This window comes from Mus caroli, unplaced genomic scaffold, assembly GCF_978045245.1.
Source record: "Mus caroli unplaced genomic scaffold, Mus_caroli_1 scaffold_19, whole genome shotgun sequence".
Lineage (NCBI taxonomy): Eukaryota > Metazoa > Chordata > Mammalia > Rodentia > Muridae > Mus > Mus caroli.
This window is the reverse complement of record NW_028227274.1, coordinates 88,400,775-88,420,824: the sequence shown is the minus strand read 5'-3', so window position 1 is coordinate 88,420,824 and position 20,050 is coordinate 88,400,775. Positions and strand designations below refer to the sequence as shown.

The window sequence follows — 20,050 nt, the reverse complement described above, 5'->3', positions numbered from 1 at the left end:
ATTCCCACTCACAAGTAACAGCAGACCTCAAAAGACGGTGAGAAGGCTTTACTTTAACAAGTAGCTTCATGATTTTTGTTGTTTTTCCCTCATTCCCTGTCTTCCTCATCACCATCAGTTGTTAGTAAGCCTTCTCTTTCGCTACATTGATCATCTTATGAGGGTACATATCCATGGTATTATAAGCCTCAATTCTTTGAAAGCAGAACTAGCAAACATAAGTCTACTTTGATTAGGAAATGCAGCCTTAAAAGAACCAGTAAATACATATTCAATTAAAGAAAAATTCTATAATGAAACAGCAATGGCCATCTGCTTCTTACCTGTGTCTCCAAGTTCATACAGGAGAAAACCATCCATAGTAAGGTAGTTCTGAAACCTCTCTCTGCTGATCCACGAGGACAGATCGCCATCTTCATACTCTTGAAACAAAGCAAAAGAAATACATCATAGTACAAGATAGTTATGTCTCAATCTAGCAAAGTGAATAAAGTATATTTTGTAATATATTAATAAAGTCCATTTATAAATTTAAAAATTATAATACAGTTATTATAGACTGAATATTCATTTGAAAAGCAAAATTGAAAAGATAGTGACAAATGATCAAATGAAAACATATATTCCTAAATGACAGCCTAGTGAAGGTGTTACCTGGTTCTTATCATTGTGGGTAATTTGTATTTTAATTTCTTTGCTCCTGCTTATTAGATTTTATCTTATTTACAATTCTTTCTCATATCTACAACTTAAACATACACATACATTAGCTGCATTTCAACATCAAATACTTCCTTATCTAGGCAGACAGGAAATTATATCTCGATTAAAAATATTGTTCTGAAATACTTTTGGAAACAGGACAATGGCATGAAGAAACCATTAGAAGTAAAGGTCTTTTATCGACTACACTGTACTCACTGACTGAAAGGAGTGCTTTTCCTTTCCTGTCACACTGCTAAATAAACTAGCTTAAGCAACCAAATCTATAAAATAAATTTTTAAAAACTGAAATTATTTAGGGCTGGATTTAGAAATTAGAAAATGGAACCTAAAACTACAAGTTGATTACTAGGCCAGGATCTTCATTCCATGGTAACAGTAAATTTCCTAAGGGCTGTACAACGTGATGAATTTAAAACTCTTCAGAAAAAACTATCCCTGTAGTAGTATCCAAATGGTTCCAGATTCATAAATAACTAAATGTCTGAGGTATTATGCGATCTATTGTCCACCTGAAGGCTTCAGGCAGGTTCAAAATTTGGCAACAAAGATGGACATGCACAATACCCTCTCAGGCACAAAGACATCTGAAGTAGGAAGTGAGGTGAAAGGAGACAGACTTTCTTTAGGCAGGCACAAAGACTGAGCACTTCTGCTAGCAGTTCCATAATAAAAAAGAATGTAAGTAAAGACACATATATGGGTTCTTTTCTTTCTCCTATTTTTATATGCACAAGTTCCTCTCATGTTCATTTGACTGTTTGGTGATAATTGTAAACATTCAATAACTATCCCCTGAATGAATGAGCCAGTGAACAAACTTGCTGTTCATAGATCTCCTTATCTAATGTTCAAGTGATGTATGAATTTATCTGCCATACTATCCATTGCACAAATCATTTAAAGGATAAAAATAACAATATAATATTAAGTAGTTTTTTACTTTACTAAGTAATAGAATACACCTAATGTATAGCATGCAGTAATGACAATTATATATCAAGAACTTAGTTCAACTAAACACAGTTAAAAAAAAAAAAATAGAGATGCTGAGTTTTCTCAGCTCAGTTATCAAAATAACATGTTCCTTGACTAAAATAATGAAAATACTTTTATCTTCCCCCGTGGTTCAATAACCAAGTAGGCTAAAAATATAGCCCACATTTACAAAAAAGAAGATTAATGAGACACTGACAAAATGCCATTAGGATTTGCTTTGAAATGCTTCAAAAGAGAAACAATACAACTAAAGCAACTGCAGTAAGGTCCTGTTAACCATTTATATTACTATGAGTACTAGGGTTTTATTATGTCATTCATTTTATGATGTCTGAAAGATACCAAAATAAAATTTAAATGAAATGAAATATTCACTTCTAGGAAATGTTTTCTGACAGAGGGGGAGAAATACCTAAACAGGGTATAAGGGTTCCATTCTGCTGAGGATGTTTTATTTATCTATGTATAATGAAAGTAAACTTATCCTCCTGAAATTAAGTCTGAACATTTAATGCTTAGAAATAGAATACAGCTCATTTCTTAAGATTTCTTAAGAAATCTTAATAATTTCTCACGCACACTCACACACACACAAAATCATTGTCAGCAACTAATGATGAAAGTACACGGATTACCAAATGCAACACTGGTAGCACTTACAAAATCGTTTATAAATGCCTCCTTTATAACAATGCTTTAATTATGAAAGGCTTTATACGAGTTAAAGCTTTAAAACTTAACATCAAAGACAATTAGAACTTACCATCATAAACAAAATAAGTGTCATCTTTGAAAACAAGCACAGCAGGCATCTCTTTCAGTGTCACATACTGCAGAAACACATTAGAAGTTAAGTTTTAACACTAGCAATTCAATTAGTAACCACAATTTCAAAAGCACTGAAAGAAACAAGAAAAAAAAATATACAACAACTCAAGACTAAAAAGGGTACAATTATAATAAGTTCAGCCAAATTTTATATCTGAATGTTTTCAGATACCTCCCTGGAAGCAGCATGCTTGATATAAGAAAAAGCAAAGACTACTCTTAAGAGTTTCTAAAAGACCATGAACTGCATTCTGAGTAGGAAAAGACGGAGTCGATTCTGAAGCACAGGACAGCAGGACCTAAGGACGTCACCCCACCAACTCACCAGCTATGTTATACTCAGTCACTTCATTTAGGGTCAACTGCCTCAGCCTAGAAACATAAAGCCTGCGACAGTATCTACCTCACAGGATAACTTGAATAACATTAGGTAACAAGTACTCCCTAAACTGCTTTTTAAAACACAATTGTCATTCATAAGAAATCATCTAAAAGAGCCTCCTTCTATTTTGTAAGTATTTCAAAAGAGTAAAATTATGACAATCAGAAGACAAATAATTTGGCTAGGCAATTACCCATGAGTAAATGAAACATGAAAATAACAGTAAATAAAGGAATTTAGGTACATCTTAGCATAGAGGCAATATGATAAATGATCTTATGATAATGCTACATTATGACAAAAATGACATGTTTTATATATATAAAAAACCACACCTCTGGTAGTTAAAAAGTTTCCAACTATGACTAGATCCACCAGCTATTAGACACTCTCCCACCAAAATGATATGAAGTTTCTATTTTCAGCATGAAACTTTGATCCCTTTCAAAGGAATGCAGTGGCCATTCCTGGAAGGGCTTAAAGCAGATAATCTAGTTCCATCTCTCTTTCTCTCTCTCTTATATTCTTTGATGTCTACTATCACACTGAAGTGGGTGCTGGGTCTGTTTTCGATGTTTTCAGTTTTTTCTTCTTAAAAATAAAGTCTCATGTAGCACAGGCTGGTCTTGAACTCCTGCCTCTTATGTCCAGGTAATTCTACAACTTCAAGAGATAGTAGTTACAAAAATTTGTGAAAAATCACATACCTGTGTGCTAAAAATGGATTTGACTATAAATATAAACATTAGTAATTATATCTAAAAAAGGAGACATGACAAATTAAGTGTATGAACATGATCTGCTCTGAAAAATGTCTTACACCAAACTGGTAAAACTGGAGTGGATTTAGATTGACAAAAATAGAGGTTCTTCAAAAGCTGAAATCATTTTAGAATTCCATTTATAATATAAAATCCTAGATATGTAAGAAAGCAGTGGTTCCTCACTGATAAGTGGATATTAGATTAGAAGCTCGGAATACCCAAGATATAATTCACAGACCAAATGAAGCTCAAGAAGGAAGACCAAAGTATAGATACTTCGGTCCTTCTTAGAAGGGGGAACAAAATACCCATGGGAGGAGATTCAAAGTGTGGAGCAGAGACTGAAGGAAAGACCATCCAGAGACTGCCCCACTTGGGGATCCATCCCATATATAGTCACCAAACCCCAGACACTACTGGGGATGCCAACAAGTGCTTGCTGACGGAAGCCTGAGATTGCTGTCTCCTGAGAGGCTCTGCCAGTACCTGACAAATACAGAGGTGGATGCTCTCGGCCAACCATCGGACTGAGAACAAGGTCCCCAATGGAGGAGCTAGAGAAAGGCCCGAAGGAGTTGAAGGAGCTTGCAGCCCCATAGGAGGAACAACAATAGGAACAACAATATGAACCAACCAGTATCCCCAGAGCTCCCAGGGAATAAACCACCAACCAAAGAGTACACACATGAAGGGACCCATGGCTCCACTTCATATGTAGTAGAGGATGGCTTTGTTGGACATCAATGGGAGGAGAGACCCTTGGTCCTGAGAAGGCTCGATGCTCCAGTGTAGGGGAATGCCAGGACAGGGAAGCGGGAGTGGGTAGGCTGGTAAGCAGGGGGAGAGGGGATGGGAAAGGGGATTTTCGGAGAGGAAATCAGGAAAGGGGTTAACATTTGAAATGTAAATAAAGAAAATATCTAAAAAAAAAAAAAAAAAAAAAGCAGTGGTTCTCAGCCTGAGGGTTTAACCTCTTTGGGGATAAACTATTTCAGAGCAGTTGTATGTCAGATATCCTGCATATCAGATATTTACATTTTATGATTCATAGCAGTACCAAAATTATAGTTATGAAGTAGCAATGAAAATTTATGGTTGGGGGTCACTACAACATGAGGGTTAGGCATCATAAGGAAGGTTGAGGACCTTTGTCCTAAAGGAACACTGTAAGTTATTTCATAGTCTCTGCTTATTGACTCTTAAGCAACTGATCTCTGGATCTATTTTCTCACTGTCTACTGCACTGTACTCTAAGCATTTTTAAATGAACAGACTTGAGTTCCTTATAAACTTCAACTTCGTTATACACACTGTGACATACACAACAGAACTGTCTTCTGCTTGCTTCTATCTCCTTCTCACAGTACTGTAGGAACACTGGCTACTGTGTTGTTTCTCAAATATGTAAGGTATGCTCTTTCCTTGGGAATGTACTTGCACTATCTTGTACTTATCTCTTCCTTGTTTCTGACACATTCTATCCATAGACCTGCATGAGGCAGGTTTCAGTTCAACTATTTTCTACTCACACATACCTTCCTTTTTCCCTTTATTTTTGGATGGAAAAATGTAGTTGTCCACCCTGACATATCCCAACTCTCACACTGTCCATTTACTTTTTGGTGGCATCTCTGGAATTTTGTTTTTGTAATATTTATTTATTTGCTGTTGGTGTGAGAAACCAGGAAAAGACTGTATTTCCAGCATACACATAACTTACTGCTTTTAAGTGTTTTTTGGGTTTTGATGCATATCACTGCTTACTAGTATTCTTTCACAGAGGAAAAAAGTCCCTAAACAATCCGACATCAATAGTAAAAAATTTTCTTTTCATACAACATTATGAATAAATCTGACATGTAAAATCAAATCATAATTCTTATGAATAAATTATTAGCATTAAATCAAATATTAAATATTACCTCAGGAACCACATCTTCTGAGGCAGAAAAAAAGTATGTATATACAATTAACTCTGAAGCAGCATCTATGTATTTCTCCTATGATAACACAAACAGAAAGAGGACATCTTAAATATAAAAGATCATAATTTATTTCCCATTTAATAATTAAAGCTATCTATAAGCAGTAGGAGAATTTCCTACCATGTCACCTTTCAGTGAAAAAAGAAACTATAGCCAAACCAAATAACACTGTTGTCAAGGCAAATAATCACTGCAACTAAGTGCTCCTATTCTCCCTTTCAAAGAGAGTTAATGAATTTTCTTAACAGAGATCAGCAATGATGAATAATGATGATAGTGATGGCAGTAAAGAAGGTATGTACAAACACACACCTAAGTAAACAGGCACAGTGCTTTGCTTTAAAAAGGTAACATTTGCATTGCAGTTTTCAGTCTTTCACTTAAAGGGCTAAAAAGTGATGCAAAATTAAATAATCTGGTCAGTAACATAAGAAATACTAAGGTAGGCAATATTTACCCAAATTTTTACTTACTTCACTTTCATAATCGCAAATTTAGTAAGAGAGATTAAAGAAAGTATTTTCATTGTGAAAAATACTTAGATGAACTAAAATATTTTACTTTAAGGTTTTGGTAAAATCACAGCTTCACAGCAAATAAAATTACAACAATATGAAGAAAAAGATAATTTCATACTTTCAAGGGTGATTCTCCACCAATATAAACAAAAAATACACGGTGCCTCTTCCGTACATGGTCGAACATTTGTTGACTTGGAAGAGGCCGAATTAGAGCCCTGTGTGAAAACAAAACAAATGGGTATGAGCTAAAGATAGTGCACATTTTATTCCCATTTATGTGACAGTTGATAATATTTAATGTTTTAGCAATGTTTATCTGCACTTAAATATAGCACCAAACCCACCCAAGTAAAATTTCAGCCTATGGTGTTTGTGTATTGCATAGTAACACTTTATGTAGTACTCAAAATTAAATCTGCCAGTTCCAAATACATCTTTTAGACATCATCAATATTAGTTTTTGATTAATGAGACACAGAATGATCATCTGCTTACAGTCTTTGGCTAAAAGCAAGACAATTCACGTGAAAATTATTTCAGTTTCAAAAGCAAATTTACAGAAACAAATCATAAAATAGTTTCTCAGGAGTCAACAAGAGTTAATATTTATATAATATGTGTCAGTTTAAATATTACATACTTCTTAAGTATCCTACAGAGGTCAAAGCCTTAAGCTTCCAATTATATTACTATTTTCAGAAAAATAAAATGGAAACAATAGTTACTCTATCACAAAGAGTAAACTATGCTATAAAATTTATTATAGCTATTTTAAAAAAACAAGTAAATAAATTACACTAAAAGTTACTTATAAAACAGTTAAGAAATAAATAAATGCTTTCTTTTTAAAAATTTAGTATAGATTATTATACTTTCAGTCCACAAAACATATAAATAAACAGAACCTATTTTGTAAAAGTGAACACTTTTAAAACACACAATTCTTAAGGTCATTGCATCACTTTCCCTGCCTCTGCTTCAATCCTTCGTAATTAACCAGGACGTGATGCAATTCTGGAACTGAGTCAAGAAATTGCCTCTACTCTAGAGGTACTTTCACATCAGGAGAATCCCTTCCTAGGGTAAAGGAAAAATGCATTCGATAACTGCCAAATATAAAGCTATCTGAAGCCATGAGAGTCAAGTGCTTACCACTGGCCCCACTTCCTTCAAATAAACTCATTTCAAAATTTATTTATTCACAGAGAAAATGAAGAGAAACATGCAATCACAATGAAAAAAATACAACTGAAATTATATGTATATGCATCACAAACTCTAATAAGGATCATTTCTAATTCTGTGCATTTACAAATATTTTGAGGCATTATTTTACACAACAAACCTATCCTGTTTTAATCTCAAGCTATTTATTTACCAATATATTTTTTTCAAGCTATTAAAGTGCCTAGAACTTCAAAGCCAATATAGATTAACTGATCTTGACAAATATTTTTCAAAAAGATACAAACATATAATTATAAACACTGACGTTCTCTACATCTGAGTAAGACATAGACATTTCGTTTAAAAAAGTAACATTCAAATCATCAGGAATTGCGAGTGGAAAAATCTACTTTTTGATAAGCAATAAGTCAAAGATCTGTAGTTCAATGCAAATGGCTCACTGGGTTTTAGCTATGTCACTTACTAAACAAAAACTGCTAGAATACATTGCAGGTTAAAAAACGTGATAGTAAGGAAAATTAACTTAGATGCAATTAAAAAAATATTTTTAGCACCACATACTAGGGATGAAATCCCAAGTCTATAAGAACAATAATATTCTGGACTTCTCTTAAAACTCTAAAATTAGAGAACAAGAAATATAAGTTGATATATGGCAAACCAACATAATAAAAATTAAGACTCATGAAGTTAAATAAAAAAGATTCATGAAGTTGCTAACTGATTTTCCTAATTTCATTTTCCATGTTTCCAATTACCCATTACAACTATGGTCTGAGAATACTAAGTAGAAACTTCCACAGGAAACAGTTTGTAAGTTAAACTGTGCACAGTTCTGAGTAATGGGAAACCCTACTGTATACTCGTCTCCCTCAAAGAGTACATAGAAAGCCAGTGAATCATCCCTATGTCCAGTATATGTTGTATACACGACCTGCCCATCTGCAATTCTACAGCACTTTGAGTTGCCAGACTTATTTATGAAGGTATTGAAGGGTTTGTATGCAAATAATCCTTACTCTGTCAATGGACCCAAAGTGCAGAAGTTAGTAACACTGGAAATCTAGGTACTAAAGAAAGGAAATCAAGTGCTTCCTTCAAGTACAATGTATTTTGAGAAAAAGAAAAAGAGATTTATATGATCTGGTACTAGTCAGTTTCAAGCATCTCTGAGAGGGGGCTGAGGTAGGAGTTGAGGATGTCCTTTATAAATAGGATATATATTTGTAAATAAATTTATTTATATGATATAAATTTAAATATATAAATTGTATATGTAATAAAAAATTGAAAATGTATTATAATTCATTGGAGAAAAATTCTAAACATAAAATGGTCTTAAACACAAAATTAACATATACTATAAATTATGATATACCTATAGAATTTCACTGCATATGCTACATAACTATAAATTTTTCATAACTGCATACAACACATTTAATATCTAAAATATGTATATCCAATGTGGTCTACTAAAATACATTTTCTTTCAAATATTAAAATCTGCTTACCCAGACACTCTGTGAGCAAACTCAATTATATCATCTTTAGTCCGTGGTCCTCGGTAATTATATGCCAAGTCTCCCTTTAATCTTAAAAATTAAAGGTAAGAATTGGAAATTAACTGTCTTCATATTTAGTCTCAATTCCCCTCTATTAAAGCATAAACTTAAAATGTATAAAACACTGAAGATGAAGCTTTAAGAGCAGCACACTTCTGTAAAACAAAGTATGCAATTGTCTTCTGAGGAACAGCAACTTAAGATGCATATGAAAAGGCTATACTCCATGCACACAATAGGAATACATTTACTTTGTAGCATAAAGTTACAATATACATCTCCTGAAAAGTGAGTAATTTGCACATTTACAATCAAGAGCTTAAATTAGAGTAACTTTAATTACTCTCCTTCAAGTGGAAAATAAAAGGACTAGGAAGTAGGATATTTTGGCGGTGGCAAAACCTCCAATATGCATCTTGAATAAGGCATAAAAATAGCTTTCTTAAAACTTAGACTATTTTCCACAAAACCTGTTAATGAATAAATTTGTATCTAGCCAATTGTACAGACAAAAAAGAACAATAAGCAAAACCAGAACGCCTAATAACAAAGAGAAACATCAATACACACTGTAATAGAAGAATAACATTTTCCAAAAAAAAAAACCCACAAAGGTAAAATGTCAACATCGTCTACCCCCTGAAAAATTTATTTACTCAAAATTGTAAACTTCGGGGTTTTAAAATATCAGGGAAGTCAATTTACTTTAAAAAAACAAAAACAAACAAAAAAACCCCAAAAAACCCCCAAAAATAGAAGAAAAGAAAACAAAACCCTTTGAAAACAACTGCTTAGCTTCTCACGGTGCCAAAATACGGCTAATGAAAATAACAGGAAAATGCAGCAAAATCACTGTAAAACAATCTCTTTAGAATCTCCACACCATTTTTTTTAACTTAATGTCTCTTGTAGACTTGGTCAATACCCTCAGATTAAAATGATCATCTATCATAAAATGATCATCTATTAATTTTCTTCTCTTGATTTCTTTTTCTTTTTTTTTTTAATGAAGATAGTCTCTTTATATAAGAATGAAATGTGATTTGCAGTGGTAAAGCAGGCACAGATTGGGGCTCCTCAAGAGACCTTTGATAATGAATGTATACCTTATTCTGTAAGTGCATGCTACACAGTAGACTCTCAGAACACATTTACTGAATTAGATGGGTACCAAATACTTAAATATGAAGATGTATAGAAGTGTAGTCTCTCATGCACTTGGTTTAAAAACAATGGCTGAACCCAAACCTTCACCCTCCAAAGAAAGTACTAGAATAAATAAAATGTAAGCAGAGTGGACTATTCAAAATATAGATCTAAACATGTAACACTTGACTTACAGCTTAATTGTTGGATAACCTCGAACTCCAAACTCTGAAGCAATGCCTTGATAAGAAAAAGAATAAAATATTTCTAAGTTCTTTTTAAACTGAGAAAACTAAGTAACATGAGCCTTTTACTTAGGAAAAAAAAGTATATTTATATAAACCTGAGTGAATGTTTTTTTAATTAATTAATTGAGAGTACACTGTAGCAGCCTTCAGACACACCAGAAGAAGGCATGGATTCCATTATACATGTGAGCTACCATGTGGTTGCTGGGACCTGAACTCTGACCTCTAGAAGAGTACTCAGTGCTCTTAACCGCTGAGCCATCTCTCCAGCCCTGAGTAAATATTTTCTTAAGTATTAAAATCTCACGAAGGGGAAAAAAAATCTCACAAAGGAAAAAAAGCATGACATTTTCTTATAATTACTTAATAACCCAACATATGAACTTTTGAAAATAATTTTTTTCGTAATTCAACAAATTCAGAGTATTTTGTTCACATCATGGTACACATGCTAATTATACTGAGGTGGAATAGTTATAACTGGGTTTCATAATAATTTAATGGTCTAGTAATAATAATTAAGTGCACAGAAAACAGCTGGGTATGTTGGTTCATTCTTGTAACCTAGTACTTGGGACACTGAGGAAGAGGACTGATCTGAGTCCTAGGATGTCAGAGAATGTTCCAGGCCAGCCTGAACTACAGAGAAAGATCCTTTCCCATTTTTGTTTCGTTTTAAAGAGAGCAAGCACACATATTGCCATATAACATAATTCTACTTTCATAAGTAAAAGACAAGGGAACCAAACTTATTGAGTACAAAGGAGTTTACTTGTGTCACATCATTCAATCTTCAAAATAGCCAGTAAAAGAAATATTACAATTAAATGTTTACCAGTAAAGCCAAAGTTTAGGGTCTTTAAAAGCTTTCCCAGTATCACACACAAAAGCAATTTGCAATGCCAATCTTGCTTTCTCTGAAGCCATGCTCTTCAAATTGCTATGATACCCCAAACTTCTCTAAGCTTAATTTCTTCTTTTTTCATTTCCCTTAAAACCACCTAGTAAACATTTGGTTATGGGGACATGTAGTTTCTGCCACGACTTAGTTTTGACAATGGAGCATGAAAATAGTCTATATAACAGTATACAAAACAGGGAGCAGGGCAGATTTGGCATATGTGGTGCTGTGTGTTTTGTATACTGTTATATTATTCAGTTTCTGTACCCATTCATTAATCTTATTTTCAACTTTCAATAGCTTCCTAATCTTCACTTATTTTTTTTTTTAAAGATTTATTTATTTATTATATGTAAGTACACTGTAGCTGTCTTCAGACACTCCAGAAGAGGGCGCCAGATCTCGTTACGGATGGTTGTGAGCCACCATGTGGTTGCTGGGATTTGAACTCTGGACCTTCAGAAGAGCAGTCGGGTGCTCTTACCCACTGAGCCATCTCACCAGCCCTATTTTTTTTTTTAAAGATTTATTTATTATTATATGTAAGTACACTGTAGCTGTCTTCAGATACACCAGAAGAGGGTGTCAGATCTCATTACAGATGGCTGTGAGCCACCATGTGGTTGCTGGGATTTGAACTCAGGACCTTCAGAAGAGCAGTCAGTGCTCTTAACCACTGAGCCATCTCTCCAGCCCCCACAGTTACAAATTTAACTTTTCTGTAGTTGCTTCCTATAATATATTATTTTTAATTTAATTTTGCTCAGTATTGGGATGAAAGTCTGGACTCAAGTAGGAAAACAATGGCTTGTATGTCTATGCTATGATTAAGATTAAGCTCACATGGTATATTAAAATTTTAATGGCTAATTCATTTAACTCGAAGTATATAATCTTAAATCTTAAGATAGCTTTACATGACAAAACACCTCATCTATTTACCTTGAAATTGTTATAATTAAAGTATTTCCATTATCAGAACAATAAAATTATTAACTATGAGCTTACTAGAATATGAAGTAGCATCCATCTTTCCAACTTTAACTGGAGAACCAATACTTTTCATTTCAAGTCCAACTTCATTCCAAATTGGTTCCAACTTTTTACAATGGCCACACCAGGGTGCATAGAACTACACAAAAAGAAAGAAAACACACTAAAAAGCTGTATCACCATGAAGATCAAACATAAATTTAAAGAATTTATTTAAGCAACTTAATATTAATCTGTTTCAGACAAGATAGTTTTAAGTGGCAATATAATGAAATAAAACACATGAATCTAGATAAATAACTCAAAACTAGTATTTTTAACTTCATTTTAATTGACTATTTATTTAGAATAGAAACATGGATTCAAAGTCTTTAATTCTGTGCAAATATGTCCATATTTATATAAGATGACTAAATAAACATGCATGCACTATACCATATGCAACTTGTGTTCATGAAAAAAATCTGTTCTTAGTGCAAAAATTTGACAGAAGGGTTTTTTGACAGAAGGTGTGTTTGCTGAATTTTACTGTCTTCACTGGCAGGATATGGGTGATCACTGAGAGATTTGTTTGGCACAGGGACAAGTCAGATTGATTACAATCACAGCTCTTTACATTTCAGAATCATCAGCGTTTAATTAGGTTCTAGAGTTATATGTTAACATTTATGAATTTTCATGAAATGAGGCTTATTTTTATACTCAATACTATGGAAATGTTCAAACATAAATAAAAAGAGAAAAAGCAGTACATTCTCAGCTCTATCTTCTACCTTTAACAGTTACCAACTCTGATATCTTGTTCCATTTTGTGGGTTATACTGTTTTTGTTTTTGAGGTTTTTTTTTTTTTTTTTTTGATAGACGTTAAAGCAAACCCCCAAATTTAATTTTGCTCAGTATTGGGATGAAAGTGTTTGGTATTATTCAACCTCTTAAAAGAATAAAGAAATGAGTTAAATCGATACTGAAATCAACATATTCTCCTTTAGATATAATCCACAACTTCATTATAAGAAATGGTCTTGGGAGGTTCAGCCAGCAATTGACCAGTGCAGATGTGGATACTTGGAGCCAGCCACCAGACTGAGCTCAGGGACCCTGGTGGGGGAGCTGGCAGGAGGACTGGAGGAGCAGACGGGGATCCTAACACCAAAGGAAGAATAACATCAGCTGGCCAGACCACCCAGTACTCCCAGGGACTAGACCATCAACCAAGGAGGGTACAGGGAGGGACCCATGGCTCCAGATACATAGGCAGCTGAGGATTGCCTTGTCTGACATCAATGGGAAGGGGGAGGCCCTTGGTCCTGTAGAGGTTTGATGTCCCAGCACAGGGGGATGCTGGAGGGGTGGGGCGGGATGGGGTGGGTGGGGAAGCACCCTCTTAGAGGCAAAGGGGAGGGAGGATGTGAGATGGGGAGTTTGTGGACAGGTAACAGGGAAGTGGGATATCATTTGAGATGTAATGAATGGAATGATTAATTAAAAAAAAAATTGGTCCCAGCTTCTCACAGAGTAACCTTACTCTCAGCATTTCATCAAAAATAAATTTCTTTGTCAAGAACTTGAAAGTTCTCTGCGTCATTTAAATATAAAAATCTAAATAGGGGTAGGAAGATGGCTGGTAAAAAGCTTGCCATATATACCCAGATGATGTCCCAACTTGTAATAAGGACACGTGCTCCACTATGTTCATAGCAGCCTTATGTATAATAGCCAGAAGCTGGAAAGAACCCAGATGTCCCTCAACAGAAGAACAGATACAGAAAATGTGGTACATTTACACAATGGAGTACTACTCAGCAATTAAAAACAATGAATTTATGAAATTCGTAGGCAAATGGATGGATCTGGAGTATATCATGCTGAGTGAGGTAACCCAATCACAAAAGAACACACATGATATGCACTCACTGGTAAGTGGATTATTAGCCCAGAAACTTGGACTACCCAAGATACAATTTGCAAAACACATGAAAGCCAAGAAGGAAGACCCAACAAGTGGATATTTTGTTCCTTCTTAGAATGGGGAACAAAATACCCATGTAAGGAGTTACAGAGAGAAAGTTCAGAGCTGAGATGGAAGAAAGGACCATTCAGAGACTGCCCCACCCGGGGACCCATCCCATATACAACCACCAAACCCAGACAGTATTGCATATGCCAGCAAGATTTTGCTGACAGGACCCTGATATAACTATCTCTTGTGAGGCTATCTATGCCAGTGCCTGGCAAATACAGAAGTGGATGCTCACAGTCATCTATCGGATGGAACACAGGGACCCTAATGAAGAAGCTAGAGAAAGTACCCAAGGAGCTAAAGGGGTCTGCAACCCTATAGGAGGATCAACAATATGAACTAGCCAGTACCGGCGCTCCCCCCCCCCCCCCAAACTATGTATCTAGTTGCATATGTAGCAGAGGATAGCCTAGTTGGCCATCAATGGGAGGAGAGATCCTGGTCTTGCGAAGATCATATGCCCCAGTACAGGGGAATTGCCAGGGCCAGGCAGTGGGAGTGGGTGGGTTGGGGAGCAGGGCGGGGGAGTGTATAGGGGACTTTTGGGATAGCATTTGAAATGTAAATGAAGAAAATATCTAATAAAAACAAAACAAACAAACCAAAAAAACAAAAAACACCTTGCCATACTCCTCTAAGGACCAGAATTTGGGTCACTAAAACACAAGTACAACTCAGTTCGGTACATGCCACTTAGATTACGTATCTTAGTCCACAGGAGAAAGAGAAAGGGAATCCCCAGGGCAAGACACCTAACCAAAATAGAGAAAATCTTGAGATCCATCAGTGAAAGAGCTTGTCTCATGTTATACAAGATGTTGAGCAACTGAAGAAGACACAATGTCAACCACTGGCCTTCACAGACACAGACATACACTATGTACACTCACACACACAAGTGAATACACACTTGCAAATATGTATGCATATGTGCACACACACCACATCCATATACATATTTCTATGATGTTGCAATCCTGCTCTGCTCCTCCAGTCCTTCCACTAGCTCCCCCACCAGGGTCCCTGAGCTCAGTCTGGTGGCTGGCTTCAAGCATCCACATCTGCATTGGTCAGTTGCTGGCCGAACCTCCCAAGACCATTTCTTATAATGAAGTTGTAGATTGTATCTTAAGGAGATTATGTTGATTTCAGTATTGACTTAATTCATTTCTTTATTCCTTTAAGAGGTTAAGATATTACAAGTAGAAATATCTGAGAAAACAAACTGTTTTCTTTGCATAACAAAGACCAAAAATGATACTTAAATTTACATACTCACATCAACAAGCCAAATGTCATCTTTTCGATTATCTTTAAATCTAAAAAGAAAAAAAATCTGATTTTATATTTATGTTCACAAACAATATCCCAGCCTATAGTACTTATTATTGCAACTAGAATAATTTACAAATGTACAACTTACGTAATAATACTGAACTTATCAATACTGAACAATAAAAGTTTTATATAAAATTTTTACTCAGTGACTGCTAAATCTTATCCTATCTAGTAAATAGTATTTGTGAAAAGCAACAAATCCAGAATTGCTACACTGGGATCACATGTCTGAGGTTCATTTCAGGCTACAATGAACTCATAAAATGCCATCAGCTAGTTCATTCAAAACTCCAGGGCCACCATTAGATGCAAAGCTCTTAGAAAATCTGAACAAAGCATAGGATGACAAAGCACACTTAAGAGACTGGGATTCAGGTCTAGATGAACATTACAGACAACACAAGGGGTCCAACATGTTTCATCTGGTGAGAATGGCTTGACTTTGAGCTTCTGAAGTGTATTTAGACTCTTCCGGGATGCAACAAATGGGACATATTTATTTCATATTGTTTTGGTGCCTTTTCACAATGGAATTCCCTTTTCATGGGCACTGTCTTCTGGATCTGAGTGGCAACATTGGCTGGCACTATCACAAGATGTATTTCAGTTTTCACATTCTGCAAACAAGCAAGATACTCTACTAAAATTTCCCAATAGCCGGGCAGTGGTGGCACACACCTTTAATCCCAGCACTTGGGAGGCAGAGGCAGGTGGATTTCTGAGTTCCAGGCCAGCCTGGTCTACAGAGTGAGTTCCAGGATAGCTAGAGCTACACAGAGAAACTCTGTCTCGAAAAAAACCAAAACAAAAAACCAAACCAAAACAAAACAAAACAATGGAAAGAGCCTTTCAGGTGAGCATCATGTAGGGAGCAAAATGACTCCCAAAAGTGAAACTTCCCTCTCTTCTGGCAGAGTTACCATTATAAGAATAGTATGAAAAGGTGGCTGATAGTGACAAACCCAATCATTGAATGAAATAAAGCTACTCTCCTGCTATCAAAGAGTTTTCCTCAAATACATACTTTCTATAAACAATCTTCAAACACAAACCTCAATGCCCATCACTATGACTAGAGCCCATGGGATGTTCACGCTTCTTGGTAATTATAAGAGTACTTGTATTGAATTGATCACACCTTTATTTACAACAGCAATTCTACCATACAGTTGGGTGCCAATGTTATTGATGGGCACAAGGAATAAGCTGAAATTGTCTGCAGAAATTGTTCAGTGAGTAAGAGAGTTTGTTGTACAAGCAGGGTCAGGATTTAGATTCTAGCACCCTCAAAAAAAAAAAAAAAAAAAAAAAAAAAAAAAAAAAAGCTAACATTATACCTGCAATCTCAGTGTTATAAGAATAGAACCAGGAAGAGTGCTGGGGTTTGCTAGATACTGACAAGCCTCAGGTTAAGTGAAAGATCTTGTCTTAAAGATATAACAAAGAAGGGCAGGACTACCAGAGTAACCGTCTTCTGCATAAGCATGCAAAGATTGTGTTCACACATATACACACACAAACTACAAACACTCCCCCACCCCACTCCCCATACATAAGGAAAACTGGAAGTAACAAGTCTTGATTCATCTACTGTTAACAATGAAAATTATGAGATAAAAAGGATGGTAGTTCCTTGGTAGGTATTTTTTGTTTCCGTCATGAAATAGTACCATACATGCATCAAGCAGATGCAGCAGGCAGGGAAATCGTATCAATGATGAGGATCACAGAAGAAAACACTTCTGCTTCTCTGCCTAAGTGGGAAAGTGACTAAGTTAAAGACCCCAATAAGAACATTTAAGTAGCAAAGTACATGAAAAAGGTGAAGCCTCCAATAAAGATACTAACAAGTATGCTAGAAGTGCTGGTAGACATGAGCTTGGTTGGCATGGGAGGCCTGAGTCCTTGACAACATGTTCCTCCAGAGACTGGTTGTATACCAAATCTGATGTGGGAAAGGAACCCGAGTGGCCTACCAAGGAAGATTGCTATCAGCTGCAGTCAATGCAAAAAGATTGACCTTGATTTTTGCAATGAAGTTCGACTTCCCACCTATTATGAGCAAGGTCTTGTGAATAAACCTGCTTTACTATAGATTAAACACTGAATTCCAGCACTAACTCTGTATTATTAAACCAAAAGAAAGAAACAATATGGAAACATTTGCTGGTTTTTCATTTTAGAACTATTAGGGAAACTCTCTGGGGCACTCCTCCATTTTGCATGTAAATGGAGGCACGTTAAACAACTCCTGAAACAAAATTGGCAATGTTAATATCAGTCGCCACTGCACCTGTTATTAAAAGATTAGATTTATGTGTGGACATTTTGATGGCATCTGAATTAGACAAAATTAAATAGAATTTACTAGTATTTTACACATATATGTATACTTACGATTCATTTAGATCTTCTACAAATCCTTTACAAACAGCCAGATCAAGTAAAATAACTGGAAAGGAAAAAATGTAGAAAATAAATGATTTATTACTTTGATTTTCACCTATACAATTGCCTATACAATGTTTGAACTTTTTAAAGTATCTACCAAAAAAATTCACCAATGATCCATTATAAGATATAAGTGACACAAAAGCAAAAGTAGTTCATCCACTCAGTAAAAATTTACTCTGCATGCAATCATGTTTCGTAAGGTAAGCACAGTGTAGGCGAATACACACAAGCCATATTTCTACATAATTCTACATATTTCCACTTGTTTTAATTTTTCCTTTTCACCATTTTTCTGGCCTAGAGATAAAAATAACTTTCTTTTTCTCTAGTGGCATTTATCCCCTCGATACAAAGTCCAAATGTAATTCCCCAAAATAGGTAGAAAAAGAAAATACAGCACTCCAGTTCTAGCACTTATTCCAGGGCAGTGCCTGGTTCACAGAGGGTTCTAAATTGGTGGCTGAGTCAGGGGTGAACCACAGAAAACCCAAATACTCCCTGCTGAAAGTAAATGGCTGAGAGCTTTAAAGATGCTTGGTCTCTTCAAACCAGTCTTGGACATCTTACCAGTATCTGCCCTTGGCCATCATCCCTCTCTTAGGTTGATCAAGAAAAGTGCTTCCACTGTAACAAGACCCAGAACCTATGCCAAATTGGGGCTCAAAATCCTTGTCCTTCCATCAGTGGAGTCAAGGAACCTTCCTGATCAGAGAAGATAGCAGTGCCCGCTCGGCATTGGGCGGCAGATCACGCAGAGTCCCAGGGAGGAAGCCGGACCCACCGAGGAGGCAGAGTAGAAATCCTAAGTACCCCGCGGCGCGGCCCCACACGGCCCGGCTTCATTCCGGACCAACTTCCCACCGGTACCCACCACCCCGCGAGCTCCTCACCCGCAGCGCAGAGCCTGAGGGCCGCCCAGCTCCTCCGCCCCGCTGCATTCGCCATGGAGCGCGGTGTGAATCCCGCGATGAGCGCGAGCAGAGACAGAGAATGCAGGATCCCGCCTCCCCCGAAAGGAAAGTGAGGAAGACCTGGGACGCAGCTCCCACCAGGAACGGGGCGGGGCGGGGAGGGGTAGGCCGGCCTCCTTCAGGTTCCCGGTAGCCCAGCGGAGGTAGCCTGTGAGCATGCGCAAGAAGCGACGCATGCGCCCGAGCAGTGCGCACGCGCACTTGCGTTCTCGCGGAGTTTTTTTTTTTTTTTTTCCAGCTGAGTAAGAGCTCGGAAGAGCGTGGGAATTCGTGCGGGGTTCTTCCTGTGACGGCTCAAGTGTGCTGCGGGACTCGTCCCGGAATGCACGTATAGCCTTGTCAGGCGAGCTTAGTGCTTAAGGTGAGGTAGGGTACGACATGCACTGCAAGCCTAAGTTTTGTCACATGTCTTAAGATTGCTACTACTAAGTCCACAGTGAACGCCGGGATGGTACCCTAATAGATGGGAAATCGTGCTTTAAAATAAAAGACCGGATTGCTGAGCTCTGGACACTCTCTGTGTAAAAGCCTGTTTAGAATCATATAAATTGGTCCATTACTATGATGAATGAGAGAACTATGGACAATTAACAGTTACTCTGGTGGTGTATGTGACATTTTCTTAAGTGATAGGTTGCCATGCTAATGCAAGCAGCAAAAAATGAAACTGCATCTCTCTCTCTCTCTCACACACACACACACACACACACACACACACACACACACACACACACAGACAGACACACACACACACAGACACACACACGAAAGTATACGCAGCTCTTCAAGAATAGTTTCAGTATGATAAGGGGGAACGAATGTGTCTATATGTGTATATTAGTGATCCAAGTTCATCATAAACATGTTTAAAAATGTTAAAGAATAAAAAGAATTGCTTCTTCAGAAACTTAAAAAAGGGGAAGTTAATTATAACATCTTGGTTATGTTTTTACTGTTTCCTGGTTACTTGTGGACTGAAGTCCTTAGTATAAAAGTTTTGTATTGTATATCCTTCATCCTTT

At 36.3% G+C, this 20,050-nt stretch overlaps 1 protein-coding gene across 1 annotated transcript in view; it reads right to left on the bottom strand.

Moving 5' to 3' along the window:
• Positions 1-19,161, bottom strand: part of Tmx3 (thioredoxin related transmembrane protein 3) — a 32,225-nt gene extending 13,064 nt beyond the window's left edge. The window contains exons 1-10 of the mRNA XM_021150375.2: positions 18,948-19,161; positions 18,001-18,055; positions 15,545-15,584; positions 12,259-12,382; positions 10,296-10,341; positions 8,905-8,985; positions 6,318-6,417; positions 5,619-5,696; positions 2,486-2,552; positions 324-422 (exon numbers count right to left, since the gene is read on the bottom strand). Of these exons, the coding sequence (XP_021006034.1) occupies positions 324-422; positions 2,486-2,552; positions 5,619-5,696; positions 6,318-6,417; positions 8,905-8,985; positions 10,296-10,341; positions 12,259-12,382; positions 15,545-15,584; positions 18,001-18,055; positions 18,948-19,002 (745 nt within the window). The 5' untranslated portion in view covers positions 19,003-19,161. The remainder of the gene's footprint in view (positions 1-323; positions 423-2,485; positions 2,553-5,618; positions 5,697-6,317; positions 6,418-8,904; positions 8,986-10,295; positions 10,342-12,258; positions 12,383-15,544; positions 15,585-18,000; positions 18,056-18,947) is intronic.
• Positions 19,162-20,050: the final 889 nt, after the last annotated feature.